The sequence below is a fragment of the Peromyscus californicus genome, unplaced genomic scaffold (assembly GCF_007827085.1).
Source record: "Peromyscus californicus insignis strain IS unplaced genomic scaffold, ASM782708v3 Scaffold_4__1_contigs__length_199733344, whole genome shotgun sequence".
Taxonomy (NCBI): Eukaryota; Metazoa; Chordata; class Mammalia; order Rodentia; family Cricetidae; genus Peromyscus; species Peromyscus californicus.
The window spans coordinates 72,137,903-72,161,853 of NW_026294562.1; the positions used below are offsets into that span (position 1 = coordinate 72,137,903).

Below are 23,951 nucleotides of genomic sequence, written 5' to 3' on the forward strand. Positions count from 1 at the left end.
CTGGTCTGGATAGTCATAGTTTGGCTGGTACAAGTAGGTATACATCTAAGAGGAGATGTAGGAGGGCAAAATACTTATGATTGGCAAGTAGGACTCTAAAACTGATTGAAAATGGGAGTATGTGTATGTATATTGGGGACATGTGGGGAGCATCCAGGTTACACTTCTTTGTGTGCATGTTTGTGCTGGTGCATGTACACGTGTGAACGGGTGGGCAGAGGCTAACCTTGTATGGTTTTTCAGGTGCTGCCCACCTCGTGTTTTGATACAGGGTCTCTCATTGACTCAGAACACATTGATTAATGTAGGCTGGCTTGCCAATGAATCCCAGGAATTCACCTTCTTTGCCTCTCCATGTTGGTATTACAAGCTTACAGCACTATGCTTAGCTTTTTTATATGGGTTCTGGGACTAAAACATAGATCCCCACACTTGTAAGACAAACATTTTACCAACTGAGCTATCTCTCTAATCTCCTAGACTATGCATAATTCTTAATGGTTTTCCTAGACTATTGCATGAAAGCCAGCTCAACTCAAATGAGGCCAACATAGCTGCTTGTGAGGACTCCATCCCACCATTCCTTCCCCCCATGTCATACAGGACAGACAGAGTCCATGCTGTTTATATGAGTTATCACAATGTCATTTAAGTTTGTATGTTACAGGTTATACTTCCAAGCAAAATAGTACCTTGTGGTTTATGGAATTGAGAAATGGAAGTTTCCAAAAAAAAAAAAATCCAGAGAAATGGAAGTTTCCCCCAAAAAAAATCCAAACTAAAAGCTAGAATAGAGTCAGCATTATATAGTCATTTATACTTAAGTGCCAGTGAATGGGCATATTACCACTTTGAAGTTTTAACAGATAATTTGGAGACACTCAATTCTCTTTCCATCCTGATCTTGGATAGAGCTCCCCTTCTCTCTGTAGAATCACCAGAAAAAGCATAGACAATGCCCATGAAGTCAAATTGTCATAGACATGACTTCTTTTCTGTAGAGTGCTAGGTCCACAAATCAAGGGCTGTCCTGACTGACCAGCAATCACCTGCAATGGCACCTCTGTCTTTTAAAGCATATACTGTGTAAAGCACCAAAATCCAGGAGACCAAAACTCACAATCCTTACAGCCAATATGGGGAAGAGCAGACTAGACAAGGGTTCTGTTGAGGGAAGAGGGCTGTCACTGGGGTCCTGTTGGTTTTGTTATGTAAACAGTTTATATTTCAATATTCTGTATTATCAGCATCTATCATATGGTGGATGAAGGGCGAGAAGTTTTGAAAGTTTGTCCTATGGGATTCTGGTACTTGATTGAGTTTTACATAAAGAGCTTAGTGGCGAAGTTTGAAGTAGACAGGTCAGATGGTTCAAGAACATACTTAATCGCTGGGTCTCCCTTTTGGCCATGTCTGATGTGAAGTTCAGCAAAGATGGATGCTAGCAACTTGCCCATCTTTCTTGGTCCTTTGTCAAGAGTGTTGCTGGATATTAATAGCATGGGTTTTTTTTTTTTTGCTAAAGTATCTCATAAGTGATTTTCTTTTGTGCCTAGGTAGGTACAGCATGTTCTGTCCATAAGTGGTTTATTGGGTTCTATTAGACACTGATGGTCCATCCCCCTTGTGGCGGTTTGAATGAGAATGGCACTCATAGGCTCATATATTCTAATGCTAGTCTGCAGTTGGTGGAACTATGTAGGAAGGATTAGAGGGTGTGGCCTTGTTACAGGAGTTATGCTACTGGGGGTGGGCTTTGAGGTTTTAAAAGCTCATACCATTTCCAGTTCTCTCTCTCTCTCTCTCTCTCTCTCTCTCTCTCTCTCTCTCTCTCTCTCTCTTTCTCTCTCTCTCTCTCTGTCTCCAACTTGTGGATCAGATATAAGCTCTCAGTTACTGCTTCAGTGCCATGCCTGGCCTGCCTGCTGCCATATTCCCCACCATGATGGTCAATATGGACTCACCCTCTGAAACTGTAAGCCCAATAAGCCCTTTCTTCTGTAAGCTGCCTAAGTCATGGTGTCTCTTCACAACAACAGAACAATAACTAAGGTCGAAGTTGGTACAAGGGAATGAGATATTGCTGTGACAGGGCCCCAATCATGCTGTTGTTTTAGAGAAATATGAAAGATATTAAGACTTAGGACTAAAAAAGTGGTTGAACATTGTAAGTGGGGCTTAATAGCCAAGTAGGAGCTTGGAAAGCAGTAGTGCTGAGAGCAATGTGGGCTATGGAAGCCCAGCTCAAGAGGTTTCAGAAGGGAACAACATCAGCAATTGAGCTAGAGATTATTCTTATGATATTTTGGCAAATAATATGGCTTTTTGCTCTTGTCCTAAGAATCTTCCTGAGGCTAATCTGAAGAGTTTTGGGACGAATTTTGTTGGCAGAGGAGATTTCAAGATCCCCAAATATTGACTCTGCCGTCATCTCACTCTGGGATACAGTCTGGACTTGGGTCAGAATTGGCAAGAGACCTCTACCAAGTTACCACTAAATATGTTATGGTCTTGCCAGCCCAGGATCTGGACAGCTGCCAGACACCTTGCTGTGCTCCAAAACACCATAAGGTACACTCCAAACTTTGATATTTGACTGGTCTTCAGGCCTTCACAGGAGGTAGACAGTAGCAACAATCACAGGTGGGGTTGGGAGGGTTGGAGGTGAAGTCTCAGGAGCTAAAGTCAAGAATGAGAAGAGCTGGGATCCCATTCCTGGGAAACATGGTGAAGCAGGAGGCACGATCACACAAGTGCTGGATCTAGAAGGAATCCTGAGCTTTGATGGAGGTCACTGACGGACATTGGCATTGAGCAGGTGACTAGAATTCTGCTGTGTGTGTTAGTAAGTCAGCAGATCCACAGAGGAGTCTTGGATAGTTTACGTTTTTAGCAGCATTGTTCTCTCATCCCTCTGGCAGGGTTTGCTATTGAATGCATCTTAGTTTTCCTGCATGTTTGCACTTTTTAACCCATGCCCTTGTGTCCACCTTTTCCCTCCTCCACATATCAATTCCCTCCTCAGCCACAGTGACTTCCTTCTCCTTCACCCTCCTACCCTCCCCGGTTCCACCAGAGAGGATGGTTTGGGATCTAGTTCCATTTGGAAAATGTCACAGCCAGTTCTTGTCTGAGTTACTGTTTTATTTTATTGCTACTGGGGAAGGGGGAAGAATGCAGGGTATGGGTTATGTTACGGCATCTCCATACATAAGCATCATTGTACTCTGCTTTTGTCCATTTCCCTCCCACACTGTGCTTCCTCATCTCCCACTTCCTCCTGGTTCTCTTCCTTCCTTCAGTTAGTTCCCACTTCTGCTCTCCTCGTACATAAATTCGACTACTCTCTCTATTTTCTACCTCCTTTAAAAATTCATCCTCCCCTCTCATAACCCCCTTCTCTGTTTCATGGCCTACAAATGCACATATAAACACACACACACACACACACACACACACACACACACACACACACACACACGTATGTACATCTTCTCCAAGTACATATCTCACAGGAGATTAATGTGCAGAGTATATATAAAGAACCACTAGTTTTTAAATTTTAAATATTAGAATCACATGGGAGCTTAACTATTACTGGTGACTAGGGGTGGCCCTGAAGACTCTGATGTGGCCAGTCTTGGGAACAGCTGAGCTTCTCGAAGTTTCAGAAGCCTCCTGGGTGGTTCTAGTATGCTGCCAGAATAGGAAATCACTGCTCTAGTCACTGTCCTCCAGTGTCTAGGTGAGGACACAGATTTCTCAACCTTGAAAAGATGGAATTTACAGTGTCAGACTTACCTGTGGGTGAAGGAGTCACCTCTGCATCTGCATGAACAGGAAACAAACGAGTTTAGGGAATTTAAATTGCATGGAGACAAAGAAATGCTAATTTTTCTAATGTGGGCATGTCTCAAGCAGACAGACTTCATGGTATATAAACAAGCACAAAGCTATAGTTTTTCCTGGGAAAGTGGCTTCACATGTGGGCAAGGTGCAGACAATAGGAAAAACCAACTAAGTGTCCCTGGGAATCTGTCCTCAGAACAGTCAGACTCAGCATTCCCTGTCTACCTTGCTGGAGGGGTGTTCCACTTGTCAATTTACCAGTTCAAGGACCCCCTAGGAGACAAACCTCTGGGTTGTTTAAGGAGTTTCTAGATTAGGCTTATTGAGGTGAAAAGACCCACTCTAAACGTAGGCAGCACCATTGCATGGGCTGCAGTCCCAGACTGCATGAAAAGAAGGAAGTTCAGTGTCAGTATTCACCTCTCTCTGCTTCCTGGCTTCAATATAATATGACTAGCTGCCTCAAGCTCCATCCTCCATGACTTCTCTGCCAGGGTAGACTGTACCTGAACTATGAGCCAAAACAAACCCTCCCTTCCATAAGTTGTTTTCATTGGGTATTTTGTTCACAGCTGTGAGAAAAGTAACCAATATGGCCATTTTCAATAGAGTCACATCCCTGCTCCGTTCATGGCTTCTATCCATCACTAAGCTGCCTCATAGAAGAACTCACTATGGGAGACACAGTACCTGAGCAGATAACTCCCGCATCCTCATGGTGGCCACAGTTGTGGTCTAACCAGGCAGAGCTGGGGCACTGGCCAAAGTGCTTCTCCTTTCCTGAACACTGAATGTTGTCCAGGAGGATGTTTCCAGAGCCCGGGCCAAAGTAGGCACTTCCAGGAGCAGCGATGGCATGGCCACACCCCAGTTGTCTGCACACGACCTCAGCTTCATTCATGTCCCACAAGTCATCACACACGGTGCCCCAGGCCCCCTGATGGAGGACCTCAACGCGTCCCGAGCACTGTCCGGAGCTGCCTGCCAGCCGCAGCGCTGGTCGGTCTTCTAAACAGGAAGATTTCAGTTTTGAGCATGGGAAGGTTTCTGTAGGAAGTGACTCCTAGAGGCTGTGCCAGGGCCAAGGCTAACACAAGCAGAAACCCTTGCGGTTGTCTTGATTCCATATGAAGCCCAAGGGTGACAGATAAGACAGACACTGGGGTGGAAATCTCATTCTGCTGCTGTCCTCTACTTGGCAATTGTTTCGTCTCTCTGAGCTGTTTCCTCATTTGAAAAGTGAGGAATCTAACAAGAGTTTATCTCAGGGGCCCTTGGGATGAACTGCTGAGAGCACACATATAAGACACACAGGTCACACCCAGAAAGGGGTTCCTTTCCTCGGAGACAAACAAACCCAAACTTCACACAGGAACTTACTGATTATGTGGTTTTCTGGCAGCCTCAAAGAATGATTGGAGTTCCCGCACGGGGAACTGGAACATCAAAAAATCCCACAACTGACAGGGAGTGTTCCTTGCAGGGTACAAACTGAACTCAGTTCTGCAATGGCTGGCTACAAGGCCAGGCCTACAAGGAGTCCCCAAGACTTTAATTGGGGGGAGTCTATGATTTGGGGCATGCTGGGTGTGAGTTGGGTCAAGAGGTAAAGAGCTGGGCTTCTGCATTTCAGAACTCTGGACAGTTCCCGAAGTGCATGTGATGGCAGATGCAGCCTGCAGACCCTTCATAGAGTATGGCTCTCCTTGGTAGCTGCCTGGCCCTTTACAACTATCCTTTCCAGTATTTTTTTTTTTTTTTTTGTACAGGATGTACATTACCATCTTTCTGTCACTTGCTACCTGGCCCTCATGGTGAGAAAAACTAGCCCCTTGTGAAGCAGGGGTAATGTGTGTGTGTGTGTGTGTGTGTGTGTGTGTGTGTGTGTGTGTGTGTGTGTGTGTGTGTGTGTAGTGTGGTGGGGGGAGCAAAAGGAACAGGCCTCTGTGAATAGGAGAGTGAAGTTAGAAATTGTTCTCTATTATATCCCCAAGATACCTGAGCTTTCCTACCTGACTCACTTCGATCTTGTGAAATTGCATTGAAAAAAGCATAAAACCCAGTATTTGTTGTCATATAATCGCTTCGGAACACCACTGTCAAGATGTCCGAGGAAGAGAAAAATACCACAGCTGATGGGGCACAGAACTTCCCCATGGAGAGTGATGCAATTCTGGGGCCATCGAAGATCTCAATTGAGTCATAGGGACATCCAAGGATATCTTCCAGACTGGGGGAATGAAAGCTGGGGATTAGTGACACCGTACCAAGATCATCAGTATCAATGCCCCAAACCATGACAGTCTCAGAGCATGAAGTTATTCATTATCTTTCCCAAAGCTTTATCAGAACTCTAGTTTCTTTGCCTGGGGAGTATGTAAAGCTTATTATTACAACTTTGTTATAAGTTTTATAATCATAGTGGTTCTGACCAGCCACAAAGATAATCTAGCTTAGGAATTTGTGATTGCTCTTTGTTTGGGTTTAAAGCAAGTCCAAATTGACAGCCTTGACACAGTCATGACTGAACTATGATTCAGTGCCTGGCTGAAGCTGACTTATCATGGAATCTCATGGTTTTGCTCTATTGCAGCATGGTGTGTGCCATGCTCAAGAAGAACAGCCTTGTGAAGATTTTGCTGGGAGAAAACTTTTGGTGAGGAATGGGAACTTTGACATCAGACAGACCTGTATTCATATCAATGGGCAAGTTAGTTACTCTCCATTATCTCATTTTCCTCATCTCTAATGAGGATGGCAAAGACATCTGTAGGCTATAATGATACTGGAGCATGACAAAGCCTAGGAGCATATAGCCCAGAGGCTGTGGAGATAACTCAGTTGGTAAAGTGCTTACCATAAAACATGAAGTCCAGAACCCATGTGGAAATTCTGGTTGTGGTGTCTTAGCCTACTTCAAGAGTTCAAGGCCAATGAGAGACCCTCTCTTGAGGACTAAGGTAGACAGTGCCTGAGAAATGACACATGAAATGACCTTTGACCTCCACATGCTCATAGGCACAGGCATGTACACATACACATAGAAGAAGCATGCAGTCAATGGTCCGGATGCACAGCATTCTAAAACATCAGCTGTTCCTTTATGTCACGGTGATGAAAAGGTGGCAGTGACTAGGGAACACTGGTCTCTTTGTGTCAGAGGTGAGGCAACAGCTCTTCCCTCTCCTTTCACTTTAGGGAACACTTAGAAAATGCACAACCCAGGCCTGGAATAGTTGACTAATATGTGTCTTGGAAAACTCTCTGAACATTTGTAAAAAATATGATGAGCAAAAAGTTGGCCTGAAAGAACATATATTGGTGCCTAGTGTATAATAAGGTCAAAGGTTTTGAGCATTTAGGGACTATTTTTAGAAAAAAATCAAAAGATAGACTATCAAAGCTGAGCTGTGTCAAATACATTGATAAAGAATTTTCTGCACTTTTTCTAGCTAGAAGAGACCTGCTGGATACCGCTACAAAAGTAAACTCAGACTTGAACTTGGACATGCTGCAGTGTTTTTCACTCCTACGCTTTCATCTCACTAAAGGATATGTCTTTACCACAGTTCAACAAACTGATGTTCTTACTCAAATTGAACTTTCTCTTTACAACTAGTTTCTTACTTTAAATTCGGAATCATAAGCTCTATGCGGAAGTTTTTCTCCACATGGATCTCCCAAACACATTGGATGTCTGTTGGATAGTTTTCTGGGTACCGTGGACTGGAAAATGAACCAGAGAGACTGGAAATGACCCCTCCACAAGAGTTACTTCCTCCTGAAACATGAAAAAGGATGTCAGGTTGCAGCCACATGGTGTCATTGAGTGATCTTCACAGACAGCGTGGTCAAGACAGAAAAGTCAAGTGTGGTCAGGTGGCAGTTGGCCTGGGTGAGCTGATACTTAGTTTAGCATCTCTTGGGAAGCCATTTGATCTAATTCTAATGACGCAAAAGCATCACTGTGTGAGAACCCCCATCCTTCCCTCTGCTCCCACCATCTGCACAGGGATGTCACACTTATCCTCTGCTTATCGCATCTCTCCTTTCCGAAACTGAAAGACTCTTTGTTTTCTGAGAGAAAGATGAGGCTCTACATTGTGAGAGACTGGGAAGGAGCGACAGAGAGATGAGAGTCTGTCTTGTGAAAGAGGAAACTCTTTGAGGAGGTCTGTGGAGCAAGAGGCTGTAGAAGAACTTTGAAGTCTGACTCAGCAGGGAAGGGGAGGGACAAGGGGCAGAGTTGGGAGCTTACAACTGGGCCCTCCTCAGTACATTGTCATCACTTTGCTGGATTGTGTTTATTTCCTTTAACTGGGTATACTCAGACTGGAACTTGAGTACTTGAGGATTTATAAAAGTTAAACAAGAAGACAGAGATCTAGTTCTTCCATAGTCATCATCGTTTTTAGTATGAATAGACACCGATCTACAAAGGCAGAATGCTGTCTAAATGAGTAGATAACTTAAAATTACCAAGTTATCTTGGAGGATCTTGAAAGCACAATGCACTTTACTGATCATATTATTATTGAATTGCTCAATTTCCCTTCTTTTCACCACTATGACCATCTTGTAATCCTCCCAGGATCCCACAGGTTCCTAATCTTGCCTAAGATAGATGCTGGGCACTGCTTCCAGACATCCTACATTTCTGCCACTAATCACATTGTGGGGTGGGAGGAAGCTTGGATCAAATTCAGGGTGTTGTGCAAGTGCTTTCTACCACAAAGCCAATTCCCCAGTCCCTTTTATGGAGACAACATCTCATTATGTAGCCAAGTATGGCCTTGAGCTCAAAACGGTCCTGTCTGTACCTCTCAAGTGAAGAGACGACAAGTGTATGCCACCATACTCCACTGATCATTCCATACTCCATTGATGACATCTATAGCTTATAATAACAGGACCAAGACACACATATGTGGCAAGAGAGGAAAACCAGGTGTCTATGAGCATCCACTACAGGGATGCGCCTAAACAAGACAGGCTGAGTGTGAGTCAGATGGATTGTAGAACTACATCCTGCCACCTTGTTGACCTCTTATCTACTTTGTCCTGGGAAGACCCACAGCCTTCCTTGTTCACACGCTACTCCTAATAAACAGTCAGCATTTACAGAGTGGCAGCAGCAGAGGAGTAAGCCCCTCACCCACATATGCCAGTGGCTTTTTTGAGCTACCTCCATGGACATTGCCTGGAATCTGCTGGCATAGAGTTACCATTTCAAGAAAAGAAATGACTACCTGTTATTGGATCCTGAGAAACTGGAGGAGGACCTAGAAGGGAAAAAAGATAGCAATGACATCCAGGGGGAAATCTTCAGTCCCATCTACAATTTAGTGCATGGTGAAGGCTTTCTTTGAAAACATCAATGATATGGTTGGTACAAACTTAGAAGAGTCTGAAGCTGCTGAGTGAACATTCTCTATGGTTCTATGCCTGATCAAAGTCAGCCAGTACTTGGACATGCCTCTTATCACCAGATGAGGACTATGCTCCCTCTCTTGAAGGCAAATGGGCTCAGCAACTACTTTGAACAATGGGATATAGCATAAGCTATGCTTGTCTTAAGAAATTGTTGATGCCTACTTTCTGTTCCTAGAATGATGCTTACTCATACAGCCTCACTCCAGCTTACCCACTGAACAGACAGGATGAAGAGGCCCTGAGACTTCCTGGAAGGGAAGAGGACCTATATTCCCAGCTGCACCCACAAAGGCACCAATCATGTAAGTAAAGCTATCTTGAGCGCTCCAAACCAGCACCCAGGTAAATGACATGGAGACCCTAGCTTGGTGCTCTGAGGAGAAGAATCCCAAGCTGAGCCCTGCTCCAATTCCTGACCCATAAAATCATGGCATGTATTTACCCATAGCTGTCTTAAAATGTTAAATTTTGGGACAGCAATGGAAAAGCAGGATGGCTCCTTCCACATTTCTTTAACACTCATACAATTTACATGAAATGAGCAAACTACAGACAAGCCTTCATTTGAATAGCTACTGTTGGAGTTGGGGATATAGCTCAATGGTAGAGTGCTTGTCTTGTAAGCATAAGCCCTGGGTTGGGTCCTCCAGTCTGAGAAATTATATATATATATATATATATATATATATATATATATATATATATATATATATATACTATTCTTGACCTTAACCATGGCCTTTGAGCTTTAAATGGCACTTCTCTCACTCATGACCCCAACACATAAGCTGGCCTTGCCTCAGGACACCCAGCATTCATCAACATCTCCTCCAGGTAAATGCCATGAGAAATGTTTCTTTCAACGACCTATGACTTACATTCTCTCTCTTGAAGCTGAAGGGAAGAATCCAGATACATTCAAAGGGTAAGTTCCAGTTTTCCTTTAAGCTACATATTATAAGATGTCTGACCACCCTTCTGGAGAGACAATGTGAAGAGGTCCTGGGAGCACAGGAAAAGGAAGGGGGCCCATTCTTAAAGTTGCCCCTAATAGAGTTACTGTGGGCAGGCTTTGGATCTCCCTTATCCTCAACCATGGGGATTAAATAATTAACATATCAGGGGCCCTTGCTTAATATTTACCAATGTTTGGGGCAGATGTTGTAATGAAATATGTTTTCATTCACTTCCAGTGTCATTACAGAATTTATAGTATATGCATTAGTCTGAGTTTTCTAATATCTGGTTATATATACATATGACTATATGTATGTATATCAGTGTAAAAACTTGGTTCCCCATTAATTTTCTTAATGATTAAAATTGTTTAATTGTTGTTAAATATTTCTTCTGAAAACATAGCATGTGTGTTTTTTAAAGAATTATCTTAGTGATAAGCAACAACCTGAGCAAACTGTCTCCCCATCTTTGCTACAGCTTTGTCTGATGTAGGTATCCACTGGGCCAATGTGGGTATTGCAAACGAGACTAGAGGTCAGCTGTACTGGCAGTTGACCCAAATGCCCTGGATATCCAAGAGTTCCCTGCTAACTTTCTATGTGTCTGTTTATCTGGAAAATGTAAATAATCAAAATATCTTCCTAAGGGGAATTAAAAGAGTTGGAGGGAGTCCCTGACTTATGAAGATTTGACATATTGATTTTTCATGAAGGGGAAACCGTCCTTCAAATTTTGAATTTAGATCTTTTCCTGGGGTCACATATGTGGATGATCCTCCCTTGAGATGCTGGACCACAGCGGTGAGCTCCCAGGCAACCACAGATGGTGAGGATAAGTGGCAGGTGCTCTCAGTGTGCTGTTGCTGGGCCAGGAAGTTCAGTAGGTTAGGTGTATGAAATGCATTCTTTGATATGATATTCTTACAGTGGGCTTTCTGGAACATAACCCCATCATGAGTTGGGCAATGTACATGTATGAAGAGCTCAGAATAACGCCTGACACTTAGCATTTTTTTAAAAAGTAGTTGATACTGTTATTATGGTTGTTCTTGGATGGGAAGTTCCTTCAACTAGGAGGGCAGTGGACCTACCTGGCGGCATGGGTGGAGGGAGGCCATCGGAATCTGCACACACAAAGAAAAGCAACAGGTCACTCTCTTTGGTGAGTTCAAAGGTTGAGGTGACAAGAGGTAGATGGTGAATAAAAGGGACAGGCTCATGCCCTTTCTGGGTGCAGAAACCAGCTGCTAAAACTGTCCATTGGGCACTCTCATCCAGGGAAGTCCTTGGCTTAGGAAACTTACCACAGCCATCAGGTCAGCTGTGTTTTATGATGGGCAGGACCAGGTTCCCCGGGGTACTCTGATGCAGAATTCCTGGGATTCTTGTTAAAGTGCTGACCCCCTAGCTCCTTTCCAAATCTACTCAGGCATAGTTTCTTGGGAGAGGTGCCCTGGAATCTTTACCATAATGCCCCAGCGTGATACCCATAGATACCCTGGACTTTCTGTATACTACCAGGAGCCACTCATGACAGAATAAGTGTCTGACACAGGACCCAGTCCTGAAGGGTTACTTAAAGAGTCAAACGGATGAGTGGAAAATACCACCCATCAAAGATGGTTTCAAAATGTCTTCAGGTGCATAGGAATAAGAAGAATACCTGAGCAGATGACACCAGCATCCTCATGGTGACCACAGTTGTGTTCCGACCATCCTGAATGTGGACACTGGCCAAGGTAGTGCTCCATCCCAGAACACTGAAGGTTGTCCAGGAAGATGTCTCCTGAGCCTGGGCCAAAGTAGGCCTCTCCAAGACTAGAAATAGCCTGACCACACCCTAGCTGGCGGCATACAACCTCAGCTTCATTTGAACCCCACAAGTCATCACACACAGTGCCCCAGACTCCCTGGTGAAGGACCTCCACTCGTCCTGAGCACGGGTTGGAGCCACCCACCAGGCGAAGCTCTGGCCAGTCTCCTGTAGACAGAGGTGTGGTGTGAGTCCCCACCCCCATGCTCTCATCTGGAGCCTAGCAGTACCAGGCTCAGAGGAGGGTTAGGGTGGGGTCTTGGGCATTGATCCTCATGTTTACTGTGGGTTTCTGAGTTGCAGCTTTTGGGGGTTACAGCTAATTTTGTTTCAACAGAATTTTTTGTTTCCCATGTTGGTACATGTTTCCACTGATGGTACAGACATAGACCCTTAGGGAGCATGAGTCTATTCACTAGTAAAATACATACATTAGTACAATGCATTATTCCACACTATGATAATACCATGAAAGCAAAGGGCAGGATTTTAGAGGATAATGACAGAGAGGAAGATCCTGGGAGAGAGCTCTTAAAAACTCAAGAAGGAGCTAGTCAGTGGAAGAGCCAAGGAAAGTCCTTCGGACCAGAGAGAAGAGCACAGGCAAGGAGTAAGGAGCCATGCCGTTTTTGTATGTACCTTTTCTCTTGGTGCTATGACAGTGAGGAAAGTGGTCAAATACGTAGCCCATTTGTCAGGTAATATGTGAGTGTTTTACAAAGAGCATGCAAAAACATAAAATGATGGATATACATGAGAACACACACACATACACCCACAAAATATCACATGTAATAAAACAACAGCAACAACAAAAAACCAAATTGCAGCCATACTTCCTAGCGGCATTCTGTAACAGTGTTTGTAGTTTGAAAAGTAAGTGAACTCAGAGGTGAAAGGTCAAATAGCTCAAGGATAAAGTCAAGGGCAGCTGATAGCTAACTGTCACCTATTAAAGGCAGGCACCACTGACCTGGAACATCCAACAGAGGTTTTTCAGCATCTGTAAGTAAGAAAAACAAACAGGTCAACATTTGGAGGAACTCCAGGCTTTAGTAACAGAAGATGAAGTCTGATACAAATTTATTAATCTATTATCAACCCCTTTAAAGAACATGGTACCAGGAAAACCAAATGTATCAATAGGTCTCACATAAGCCTCTCTCTGGGGTGTTGGTGTGTAGCATATGCAGTAGCTATGCTATCTAATATGCTGTGCAATAGCATAGCAATGTGAGAAGATAAACAGATTAAAAGGTTGAGGTTTGAACAGTGTCTGCTCCCAGGAGCTTGAGTCTATTTACTGGTGAAATATATACATGAGTAAGATGAATTATTCTGCATGGGCAGCTCTGTGGACCACACATCCATTCTCACAACAGTGACTGATTCTTTCAAGTCACATCTGGGATTGCAGCTGTTTGCTTAAAGACATCACATCATCAGACAGGGCAAATGAACACTATTATTTCAGCTCCCAAACATTTCTTGAATTCAGACACATTCTCTGCATGTTTCAGCAGAGCACACACTGTGAATGATTGCTTCCAAAGGAAAAAAATAGAAAGCGTACCTGAGCAGATGACACCAGCATCCTCATGGTGGCCACAGTTGTGGTCTTTCCAGCCCGAATGGGCACACTGGCCCAGGAAGTGCTCCACCCCAGCACACTGGAAGTTGTCTAGGAAGATATCTCCTGAACCAGGGCCAAAGTAGGCCTTGCCAAGAGCAGACACACCCTGGCCACACCCCAGCTGTCTGCATACGACCTCAGCTTCATTCAGGTCCCACAGGTCATCACACACGGTGCCCCAGACTCCCTGGTAGAGGATCTCCACACGCCCTGAGCACCGATTGGAGCCACCCACCAGCCTCAGCTCTGGCCAATCCCCTGCAGACAGAGACCTGGTAACTGTTGTCATCTGGGAGCATGATATCTTTCCATGAGATGGTTGAGCTGCCCTTTCCTATATTCTATTAGATAAAGAAAACCTACTAGAGTCAGCCAACTAGTCAACCCCAGTCAGAGTGTGATAAATCACAAAGATTGTCAATAACATCTAGCTCATACAAAATCCACTAATTGCTATCAGTTATGTCAGAAGCATGCACAAATCTGTTTGGGCTAAATGCAGAAAAATATGAAACTTGTACAAAACTTGGTGATTTTTGTGAGAAGCTGTCAAGTATCACTTTTATGGGAGCTCAAGATTATGCATCAGGGTGTTGGCATGCCAACCTTATCTGTGAAGGAACTGAAAGTATCCAAACTCTAATCAAGGCAACCAATAGGTCTACCTATTCAAGACCCTCCCCACCCTCTGCTTCAGAAGTGCCTTATTTTTTTTCTGTTGTTCTAGTTCATGACCTGTGGGATGGCTCTGAGCCTCTGCCTATTTTAGAAATATCAATTATTGATTTATATGGGAGGCAAACTGAACAGTACCTGGGTCAGGCACGGGAAGAAGTGAGAGACTCCCACTGGAAGTATTTGTAGGCTGTGCAGGATTTGAGAGTTCTGAAGGACATAAAAGCAAAACCAAACAACAACAACAAAACAACCTGTTTACTCAGGATGCAAAAGTCAGAAGATTCGAGGGGTTTAGAATGGTCTTAAATCCTAGGGCAGAGTCAATTGGTCCGTTTGCAAACACATGGACTGTGTATAGTTCTAGTACCCACATATTAAGCAGGTATAGACATGGATGCTAAGAGAAAGGGACACTTGGTACTCAAATGGGTGCATTCTGGGACTTACTTGGTCTTTCTGTTACCGTCTTGGAAGTTGCTGTGGGGATGGCTGTGGAGACAAGATGTGGTCTTGAAGGAAGGATTTAGGAAGTCAAGGGCAGAATTCTCAGATCAGCCTTTGTTAAACACCCAGACCCCCACTGATTCTTTCACCCTGTCACTTATATAATAAAGAATATCCCAAATCAAATCCTCTCTTCACAGGGGTCTTATGTTTCTCAGAAGTATGGGAACCAACTGAAATGGCATACCCCTCTGCCTCCTCACCAAAAATATAACTGCATAATTTGTGCTAAAATGAATACATTCATAGACCATGTCTTTCTGGGAGGAACCTCCCCCCCCCCTTTACTTTCTTCTTGTGATGGTGAGTCTTAATTTCAACTTAGTTTTTCTTGCAAAGACCTTTCCACCTCCTCAGTTAGCTTTATTCCTAGATATTTTATTTTTTAGAAGCTATTATGAATGAGAGTGTTTCTATGATTTCTTTCTCAGTATGTTTTATTGGTGTATAGAAAGCATATATATGATTTTCATAAGTTGATTTTATATGTGTCATTTCACTAAAAGTCTTGATCATTTCTAGAAGTTTTCTCTTGGCACATGTGGAATCTCGTGTTTGATGTCAAATCATCTGCAAATAGTAGTAATTTGACCTCTTCTTTTCCCATTTGTACCCCTATAATTCTCTTCTCTTGTCTTATTGCTCCAGCTAGTGCTTCAAGAAATGGGGGATAGTGGACATCCCTGCCTCATTCCTGATTTTAATGGAATTGCTTTAAGATTTTCTCCACTCAGGATGATGTTGGCTGTGGGTCTGTCATAGACAGCCTTTATTATGTTGAGGTGTGCTGCCTTCAGTCTTACTGTCTCTGGGACTTTTATCATGGGGACATGCTAAATTTTGCCAAATATCTTTCCTGATCTATTGAGATGATCATGTGATTTTTGTCTCTAAGTCCATTTATGTGATTTATTACATTTATGACTGACTTCCATGTGCTGAGCCATCCTTGCATCTCTAGAGCAAACCCAACTTTATCATGGTGGATGATCTTTCAGACATGTGCCCTATTTGGTTTGCTAGTATTTTATTCAGGATTTTTACATTTATGTTCACTGGTGTTACTGCCTATAGTTTTCTTTTGTTGTTGATGTGTTTTCCTGGTTTTGTTATTAGAGTAACACTGGCTTTATAGAAGGAGTTCTGGAGGGATCCTTCTGTTTCTAGTTTTCTGAATAGTATAGATCTCCTTAGAAAGTTTGATGGAATTCTTCTGAGAATCTATCTGAGCATTTTTTGAGGCTTTTTTAAAATTACTGTTCCAATTTCCTTATTTCTTATGGATCTTTGTAGGTTAATGATCTCTTCTTGGTTAACTTTGGTGATTTGGAAGAATATAGAAATTTGCTCATTCCCTTTATAATTTTATCTTAATGGAGTTTTTTTTTAAAATCTAGGGTTTTTTTTAACCTTAGTAGGTTTTTTAAAAGTATTCTCTTATTCTGAATTTCATTGGCTTATGGTTCCATGCCCATTTCTGATTCTGTTAATTTGATTGTTATTTGGATAATCTCCTTTCTTTCAGTTAGTTGAGTCAAGGGTCTGTTGCTAGTTGAGTCTCGTTCTTAAAGAACGAGCTCTTGGATTCATCAATTCATTGTATTGCTTTCTTTGTTTCTATTTTAATCAGTTTCTGCTCCAATTTTTATCATTTCCAGGAGACTGACTTCTGGGAATATCTGTGAAGTCATTTCCATAGAGTTTTAACTGAAATGGGAAGACACATCCTGGACATAGGCATGGTTTTTTATGGTCCCAGACTGAATAAAGAGGGAGAAATGAGCCAACCGCCTGTATCCACATCTCTCTGCTTCCTGACTGTGGATGCAATGGTAGTCCCAGCCACCACAGCTACAGCCACTCTCTATCATGCCTTCCGTCATGATGGACTACACCTCGAACTGTGAGACAAAATGGACCCTCCTTCCCGAAGTTGCTTCTGTCAGGCATTTTATCAGTCACAAGAAAAGGAACTAACATGTATCTGCTGTGTTAACTCTTAGATGTGGAATATCTAATTAAGTGCTTCTTGTTATCCTTGTTAAAAAACAAGGAATTAGAAGATCAAATAGACAATGATCAACAGAAAGTGACCTGTAGGTTGATTAAATGTAACTTGGTTGCAGTGTGACTGGACATTAGATTTACCCAGGAACTCTGCAGACAGAACCTCTCTGTCATGGTAGACTTATACTCGGAATTAGGAAACAGGAGAGTGAGAGCAAAGGCTGACAGCAAAAACACCAGGGAGGCTGGGCATGGTGGTGTACTTGGGAGGCCGAGGCAGGCAGATCTCTGTGAGTTTGAGGCTAGCCTGGTCTACACAGTGAGTTCCAGGACAGCCAGGGCTACATAGAAAGATCCTGTCTTAACAAAAAAAAAAAAAAAAAAAAAGCACCAGGAGTAGGAGCAGAGGAAGGAACTAAAAATGATGATTAAGTAAAGACATGAGAGTTGACTCACTGATCAAATATGGGGTCTTCGATGTCATCTCTGCAAAAACAAGGAAGCGATGATCAACAGATGCTTGATGCCAACTCTGGAGGTGTGTTTGACCCGTGTTTAGGTGTCATTCTCCTCTGTCTTGCAGCATGTGTCACCAGCATGCTCAGTGAGTTAGCCTGACCCTAACGGCCCTGGAGACTGTGTTAGCACTGTCTCCAACCAAAGAGATATGAGGCCCGCCTGGTATTTCTAGGTAGAGAGGAGTGTAGAACCCCAGGCAATTACTGAACCTCTGAAGCCTCAGTTTTCCCCTCTGTAAAAAGGGATGATCCATGGGTTCGTGTAAACACAACCCATGCAAGGAGCTTAAAACGCTAGCAAATGAATAATCAGTAAACATCAGCTGTTATTGTATTTGGCTCACAATTGTTTTAATTGATCTTGCTTAACTTGTGCATACTGTGCTCTAACAGAGGCCCTCAGCTTAGCTTCTGCCTTCCCAGCATGCACTGCATCCCATTTCCAGCACTGATCTTGCTTCTTGAGTCCTCTTGCTGTTTCTCTATGAACAGCTTACCCAATGTCACAGGCAAATCCAAAATTGATCTCCCCTGCTGTTTTCCTTGGTGTTTGAAGCCTTTAGTGCTCCTGTCTTTTCTAATGTCCCTTTTTGATATGAATATATGTGTCTGTGTAGCACATTCTAGTACACATACTATTTTATTGGCTTGCCTTAATTTAGTATATTCCATTTACCTTCTGATTGTGTCTTGTATATTAATCTTGAACTCCTTATATGTTGTGTACAAGTCTGAGAGAGGACCTAAAGGAACACATCCCCTTCCTCTGTATAATCTGTAGCACCCATCTGGGACTAGAGTCAGAGTGTTATCAGAAATGACTCCTTAATGACCCATCTTGTGTTGTGTGAAGCCCCACAATGGATTTCCCATCAGTCAAATGGCTTGCTTAAGGTCACAGAGCTGTGACTCCATGCCATCTTCTTACCTTTGGCTTCAAAATAATAATAAGCCATGAAATTTTTCCCAATGTTGTTCATGCCTCGGAAATACACAAGGGTCATTGAGCTTGAGTGGGATGCAAAGGTGATGTGCAGCCCACTGCAGGGTTTCCCCAGGGACTCCGTGGAAGATGGAGGGCCATCCAGGATTTCAAAATACTCATTGGTGCAGTCAAGTCTGGGGAAGCAAATATCATGAATGTCTCTTAATCTCCTCATTAGAAAGTTAGGAGGTACTTTGTGAGCCCTGCTTTATTTTGTATGAGTAAGAATGCTGGGGACAAGCTCAAATCCTGTCTGTGATGCAGACACAGTATGATCCTTTCATCCTGTATTTTTCCTTTGAAAAATACTGTCTGAAAGGAATGGGGTTTTTAGCTGATGGGAAGGAAAGAAGGCTGACTCTAGTGGACCCTGTTGAGGAATGGGGGCTGCTGTGACCACAGAGTACTTGACAGTTTTAGGCCAATAGCTAATCAAGGTCATTTCATCATGTGATGTTTGAGAGGAAGAGTCTAAAATGAGGAATTTTAGGGTTTGGTTGTTCATGAGGCTGGTAACAGAATATAGCTGCAGGTTCAAATCCACCTGGATCCCAAACAGACAAGCTTTGACAGTTAGCCAGTGGGACCCAGATCTGCTCCAGTGGGACCCAGATCTGCTCCAGTGGGACCCAGAACTGCTCCAGTGGGATCCAGATCTGCTCCAGTGGGATCCAGATCTGCTCCAGTGGGACCCAGATCTGCTCCAGTGGGATCCAGATCTGCTCCAGTGGGACCCAGATTTGCTCCAGTGGGATCCAGATCTGCTCCAGTGGGACCCAGATCTGCTCCAGTGGGATCCAGATCTGCTCCAGTGGGATCCAGATCTGCTCCAGTGGGACCCAGATCTGCTCCAGTGGGACCCAGATCTGCTCCAGTGGGACCCAGATCTGCTCCAGTGGGATCCAGATCTGCTCCAGTGGGATCCAGATCTGCTCCAGTGGGACCCAGATCTGCTCCAGTGGGATCCAGATCTGCTCCAGTGGGACCCAGATTTGCTCCAGTGGGATCCAGATCTGCTCCAGTGGGACCCAGATCTGCTCCAGTGGTATCCAGATCTGCTCCAGTGGGACCCAGATCTGCTCCAGTGGGATCCAGATCTGCTCCAGTGGGATCCAGATCTGCTCCAGTGGGATCCAGATCTGCTCCAGTGGGACCCAGATCTGCTCCAGTGGGATCCAGATCTGCTCCAGTGGGACCCAGATCTGCTCCAGTGGGACCCAGATCTGCTCCACTGGCTTTGTGGAAGCTATCTGCTTTGCCAGCTCTGTGTTTCTCTGTGAACTTCCATGTGGCTGTCGCCAGTGCTACTGTTTCCACATCACCAGCCCAACAGCCATCTATTCCAAACCATCTTTAAATTAAGCACAATTTAAGATACATAAATGATTTGGTGTTTTCTTGGGGTTAAATATAACTTTATAGTTATATAAAGTTAAACATAACTTTAATCTGTGAATGACTTCGTTTTTGTGTATTTACAATATTAAAACCTAAAATTTCCTCAGATTCTGTATCTTTCGCCAGATAGCCAGACACATGAAGTGTTTGTGTATGTGTGTGTGTTCCTCTCTCTGTCTCTCCTATCCAAAGCCTGTATAGTGAATTTTTTAAAATTAAAAAATGCATGGAAGTATGAATATGATCAAAATATATTGTTACATGTATGAAATTCTCAAAAAGTATATGAAACATTACATTAAAAAGTAAAGTCACATCTTGGAAAAATTCACAAACATACAAAAAGTAATCATATTTCTTTATATATATATAATGAAAGTGTGAAAAACAATATAATTCACAATCATTCTAACAGCATCTAAGGAAAGCAATATCTATATGTACAAGCTTGTAAAGAGGTAGTCTAAAATCCCACACATTACCTAGGGCAAGGTGAAGCCGGGTTACATGTGTTGCTGGTGGGAAGATGAAACAATAGTCGTTGTGGGAAAGTCTCTCTGTCCTAAGAAGCTAACTGTGTACTTACCATACAATGTAGCAGTCGCATTCTTGGACATTCGACCCTGACAAATGATCTTACATTGATGTAAAAACCTTCCCTGAATGTCCTGAGAAGTTTTATTTGAAATCATTGAAGACTAGTAACAAGCCAGATATTTCTCAGAGGGGAAAGGACTAACCAATGCTGGCTCAGCCATATTAACAAAACCCTTTTCCACAGTAAAGAGCAACAGTCCCTAGATACTACAGCAACCTGAATGGGATCTTAGGGGTACTATGCTGAGTGAAAAAAGTCAGATCTCTACCAAACTGTATGCTGTATCATTCCATTCACAGAACATTCTTGAAATGACAACATGTAGAGGTGGAGAATAGATGACAGTTAAGGGACAGAAATGAGGTGATCTGGGGATACAAAACGTGAAAGGGTAGTTCCTTTGTGCAATGGACCTGGAATGGAACAGGGATTTTGTGTAGCCATTCACAGGATTAAACTGTGTGGAACAACCCACCCCCATCCTCACACAAATAACTGCATGTAAAAATTTTTGAGAATTGACTATGGGTTTTGGTCCAGTTAACATTCACACTGATATCAATTTGGTGGCTTTGATAATATTCTATCACTGGGAGATGCTTGAGAGGGGTACACAGGGCTATGTATTGCTTTTGCAATTTCCTCTACGCTCACAGTTATTTCAAAATAAAAAGCTGAAAATACATGAAGGACTCTTTTGAATACGAGAATCAACGTCGTGCTGAATGATCAGAAGTGCACAACATACTTACATAGTGTGTATCACTTACTCAAGAGACGGGAATGCCAGTCTTACACGGTCAGAGGCATTTGCCCTGATTTCCCACACACAGGTTATGTTGTCATGCATTTCACTCATTGGGGGGTTCTTAATTTTTCCAGGAGCATTGGTAATAACACCACCACAAGGAGATCTTCCTAAAAGAAGAAAGAGGTGTGACAACAAAAACTGCACGAGACCACAGCAGTCAACATGCCAGCATGGGTGGAAGAAAGGTTCACAAGGCCCCACCCCTGGCTGAAGAGTGGCAGGTCAGACAATAACTCCCAACAGAGCATCAGTTTTATTTACTGATGAGGCCCCTGGTAGGTTGCTCTTCTCAAGTGATCAGCCCCCAAACCCTTGTACAGATGGGCAACACTAGCTGAACCCAGATAGGTAGATAGATGGGTAGATGGATAGATAGGTAGATAGATAGATAGATAGATAGATAGATAGATAGATAGATAGATAGGGACAAGGGGACATGGCATAGATTTGAGAGGCAGATTTGGGGATCATGGATTTGAGGATCATGGGAACATAAGGGATCAGAATGGTTAAGTTAGGGGAGGGACAAAGAGGGAGAGCAATGAAAAAGATATCTTGGTAGAGGGGGCCATATGTGATTAGGGAAAAACCAGGTGGCAAGGAAACTCCCAGGAATCCACAAGGATGACCCCAGCTAAGACTCCTAGCAATAGTGGAGAGGGTGCCTTAATTGGTCTTCTGTAATCAGATTGGTGACTACCCTAATTGTCATCATAGAACCTTCATCTAGTAACTGATGGAAGCAGATGCAGCGATCCACAGCCAAGCACTGGGCTGAGCTCTGAGAGTCAAGCTGAAGAGGGAGAAGGGTTTATATGAGCAAGGGGGGTGGTGGTTCAAGACCATGATGGGGAAACCCACAGAGACAGCTGACCTGAGCTCCTGGGAGCTCATGGACTCTAGACCAACAGCTAGGGAGCCTGTATGGGACCGACCTAGGCCCTCTGCCTGTAGGTGATAGCTGTGTAGCTTGGTCTGTTTGTGCTCCTAGCCGTGGCACCAAGATCTATCCCTGGCACATGAGCTGGCTTTTTGGAACCTATTCCCTATGGTGGGATGCCACGCTCAGCCTTGATGCAGTGGGGAGCTTGGTCATGCTTCAATTTGGTATGCCAGGCTTTGTTGACTCCCATGGGAGGCCTTACCCTTTCTGAGGAGTGGATAGGGAGGGGTAGAAAGGAGGTGGGGGAGGGAACAGGATGAGAGGAGGGAGGGGAAACTGTGGTTAGTATAGAAAATAAATTTTAAAAATTGATTAAATTTTTTTTCAAAGAAAGAGGATATCCAAGGACATTGAGTTCTCACCTGGAACCACTGTTGCTTCTTTCACGGCAGCAAATGGGGCATCTGCCAAACACAGAAAGAACATGTGGACCAGCAGCTGACATAGGACTGCATAAGAGTCTGTGTTCAAGAATCGTGAGGAGCTCATGGCAAATACAGTGCCTCGGGCCCTCCGGGACTCCTGAGTCCGTCTCTAGAGGAGAGGCCTGAGCATCTAACAGCCTTGTGCCACAATTCTCAAGCAGTGCTGAAGAGCTGACGAGATCCCTCCTAGACTTCGATGTATTACTCCCTTGTCACACATAAAAACAGGATAATTTTAAAATCAAGGGTTTAAAATAAAAACCAAAGAGCTCTAGCTCCTAAAGCCTCAGTAACCCATGGGGCTGGGGATTGTAAGCTTAGGAAGTAGAAATAAGAAGACACACCACTTCAGGGGCCAGAGTGACGGCTCAAACGGTAAAGCGCTTGCCTTGCAAGCACAGTTCGATCTCTAGAGCCCGTGTACAAACAAGCTGGGCTTAGTGATACACACTTGCAATCCTAGTGCCAAGGAAGCAAACTCAGGTGGGTCCCTGGGGCTCACTGGCCAGCCAGCCTAGCCTAACCAGTGAGCCCTTGGCCAATGAGAGTCCTTGTCCAAAAAAATTAAGATGGGCAATGCCTTGAGGTTGTCCTCTGACACACACTCACACACACAAACATGTATGTGCATGTGTACCCACATTCACAAGAACAGAAACACACACACACACACACACACACACACACACACACACACTCAGCTTTCCTTGGACTCGGTGTTGCTAAGAGATACTGAGTCAGGGCTTAAAGATGCAGGGCCTCTTCCAGGCTCCCAACATCTCCCCTCTAGCAACTCTAAGCTCAGTATCATCCATTGCAGATCATCCTTCTGGATCAATTTGTTCCCACCAGCAGGGGTGACCACTAGTGTAATGAAACTTTTCTAGACCTTGGGACACCCAGCTTTATTCCTAACTCACTCTCTGACTGAGAGTCATCTAAGAGTATGACATCAAGAGACCTCAAGGTCTGAGAAAGGGGGAGACTGGGCATGAGACACTCCAGGGAGGATGAAGGAATGCCAATAGCGATGGATACTTTGTGGAACCGGGCCTGAACCTGTCTCTATGCACACCTCAAAACTGACTGGACAAAATATTCTACAGAAGTCTTAGAAGTCAATTATCCTGTGTGTAGGATACACAGCAGAGGAGGTGAAGGGTGGTGGGGCTGGGCCAGATGACCTTGAAGGTACTTTCTACTCTCCTCTTGGACAATCAGGTGATTACATGTCTTGTCTATCTGCTACTCCACTGCCTTGGAGAATAAGACAAACGCAGTTTCCAACAGAACCTCTTCCCCAAGCCTCCAGTGAACCACATACATAAACATTATCTTCCCTACCTGATAGTGCCGTTACATATTCAGCATCTACAAAAGTGAGATATGAAAACATC

The 23,951-nt window shown here is 43.7% G+C and overlaps 1 protein-coding gene across 1 annotated transcript in view; it reads right to left on the minus strand.

Annotated features, from left to right (window-relative positions):
• The window catches only part of LOC128123830 (deleted in malignant brain tumors 1 protein-like), a 118,083-nt gene that overhangs the window by 59,383 nt on the left and 34,749 nt on the right, over positions 1–23,951 (minus strand). The window contains exons 10-23 of the mRNA XM_052760125.1: positions 22,492–22,533; positions 21,146–21,293; positions 18,323–18,513; positions 17,333–17,362; positions 14,813–14,854; positions 13,628–13,945; positions 13,028–13,057; positions 11,905–12,222; positions 11,333–11,365; positions 9,099–9,131; positions 7,477–7,630; positions 5,862–6,079; positions 4,540–4,857; positions 3,802–3,828 (exon numbers count right to left, since the gene is read on the minus strand). Of these exons, the coding sequence (XP_052616085.1) occupies positions 3,802–3,828; positions 4,540–4,857; positions 5,862–6,079; positions 7,477–7,630; positions 9,099–9,131; positions 11,333–11,365; positions 11,905–12,222; positions 13,028–13,057; positions 13,628–13,945; positions 14,813–14,854; positions 17,333–17,362; positions 18,323–18,513; positions 21,146–21,293; positions 22,492–22,533 (1,902 nt within the window). The remainder of the gene's footprint in view (positions 1–3,801; positions 3,829–4,539; positions 4,858–5,861; positions 6,080–7,476; positions 7,631–9,098; positions 9,132–11,332; positions 11,366–11,904; positions 12,223–13,027; positions 13,058–13,627; positions 13,946–14,812; positions 14,855–17,332; positions 17,363–18,322; positions 18,514–21,145; positions 21,294–22,491; positions 22,534–23,951) is intronic.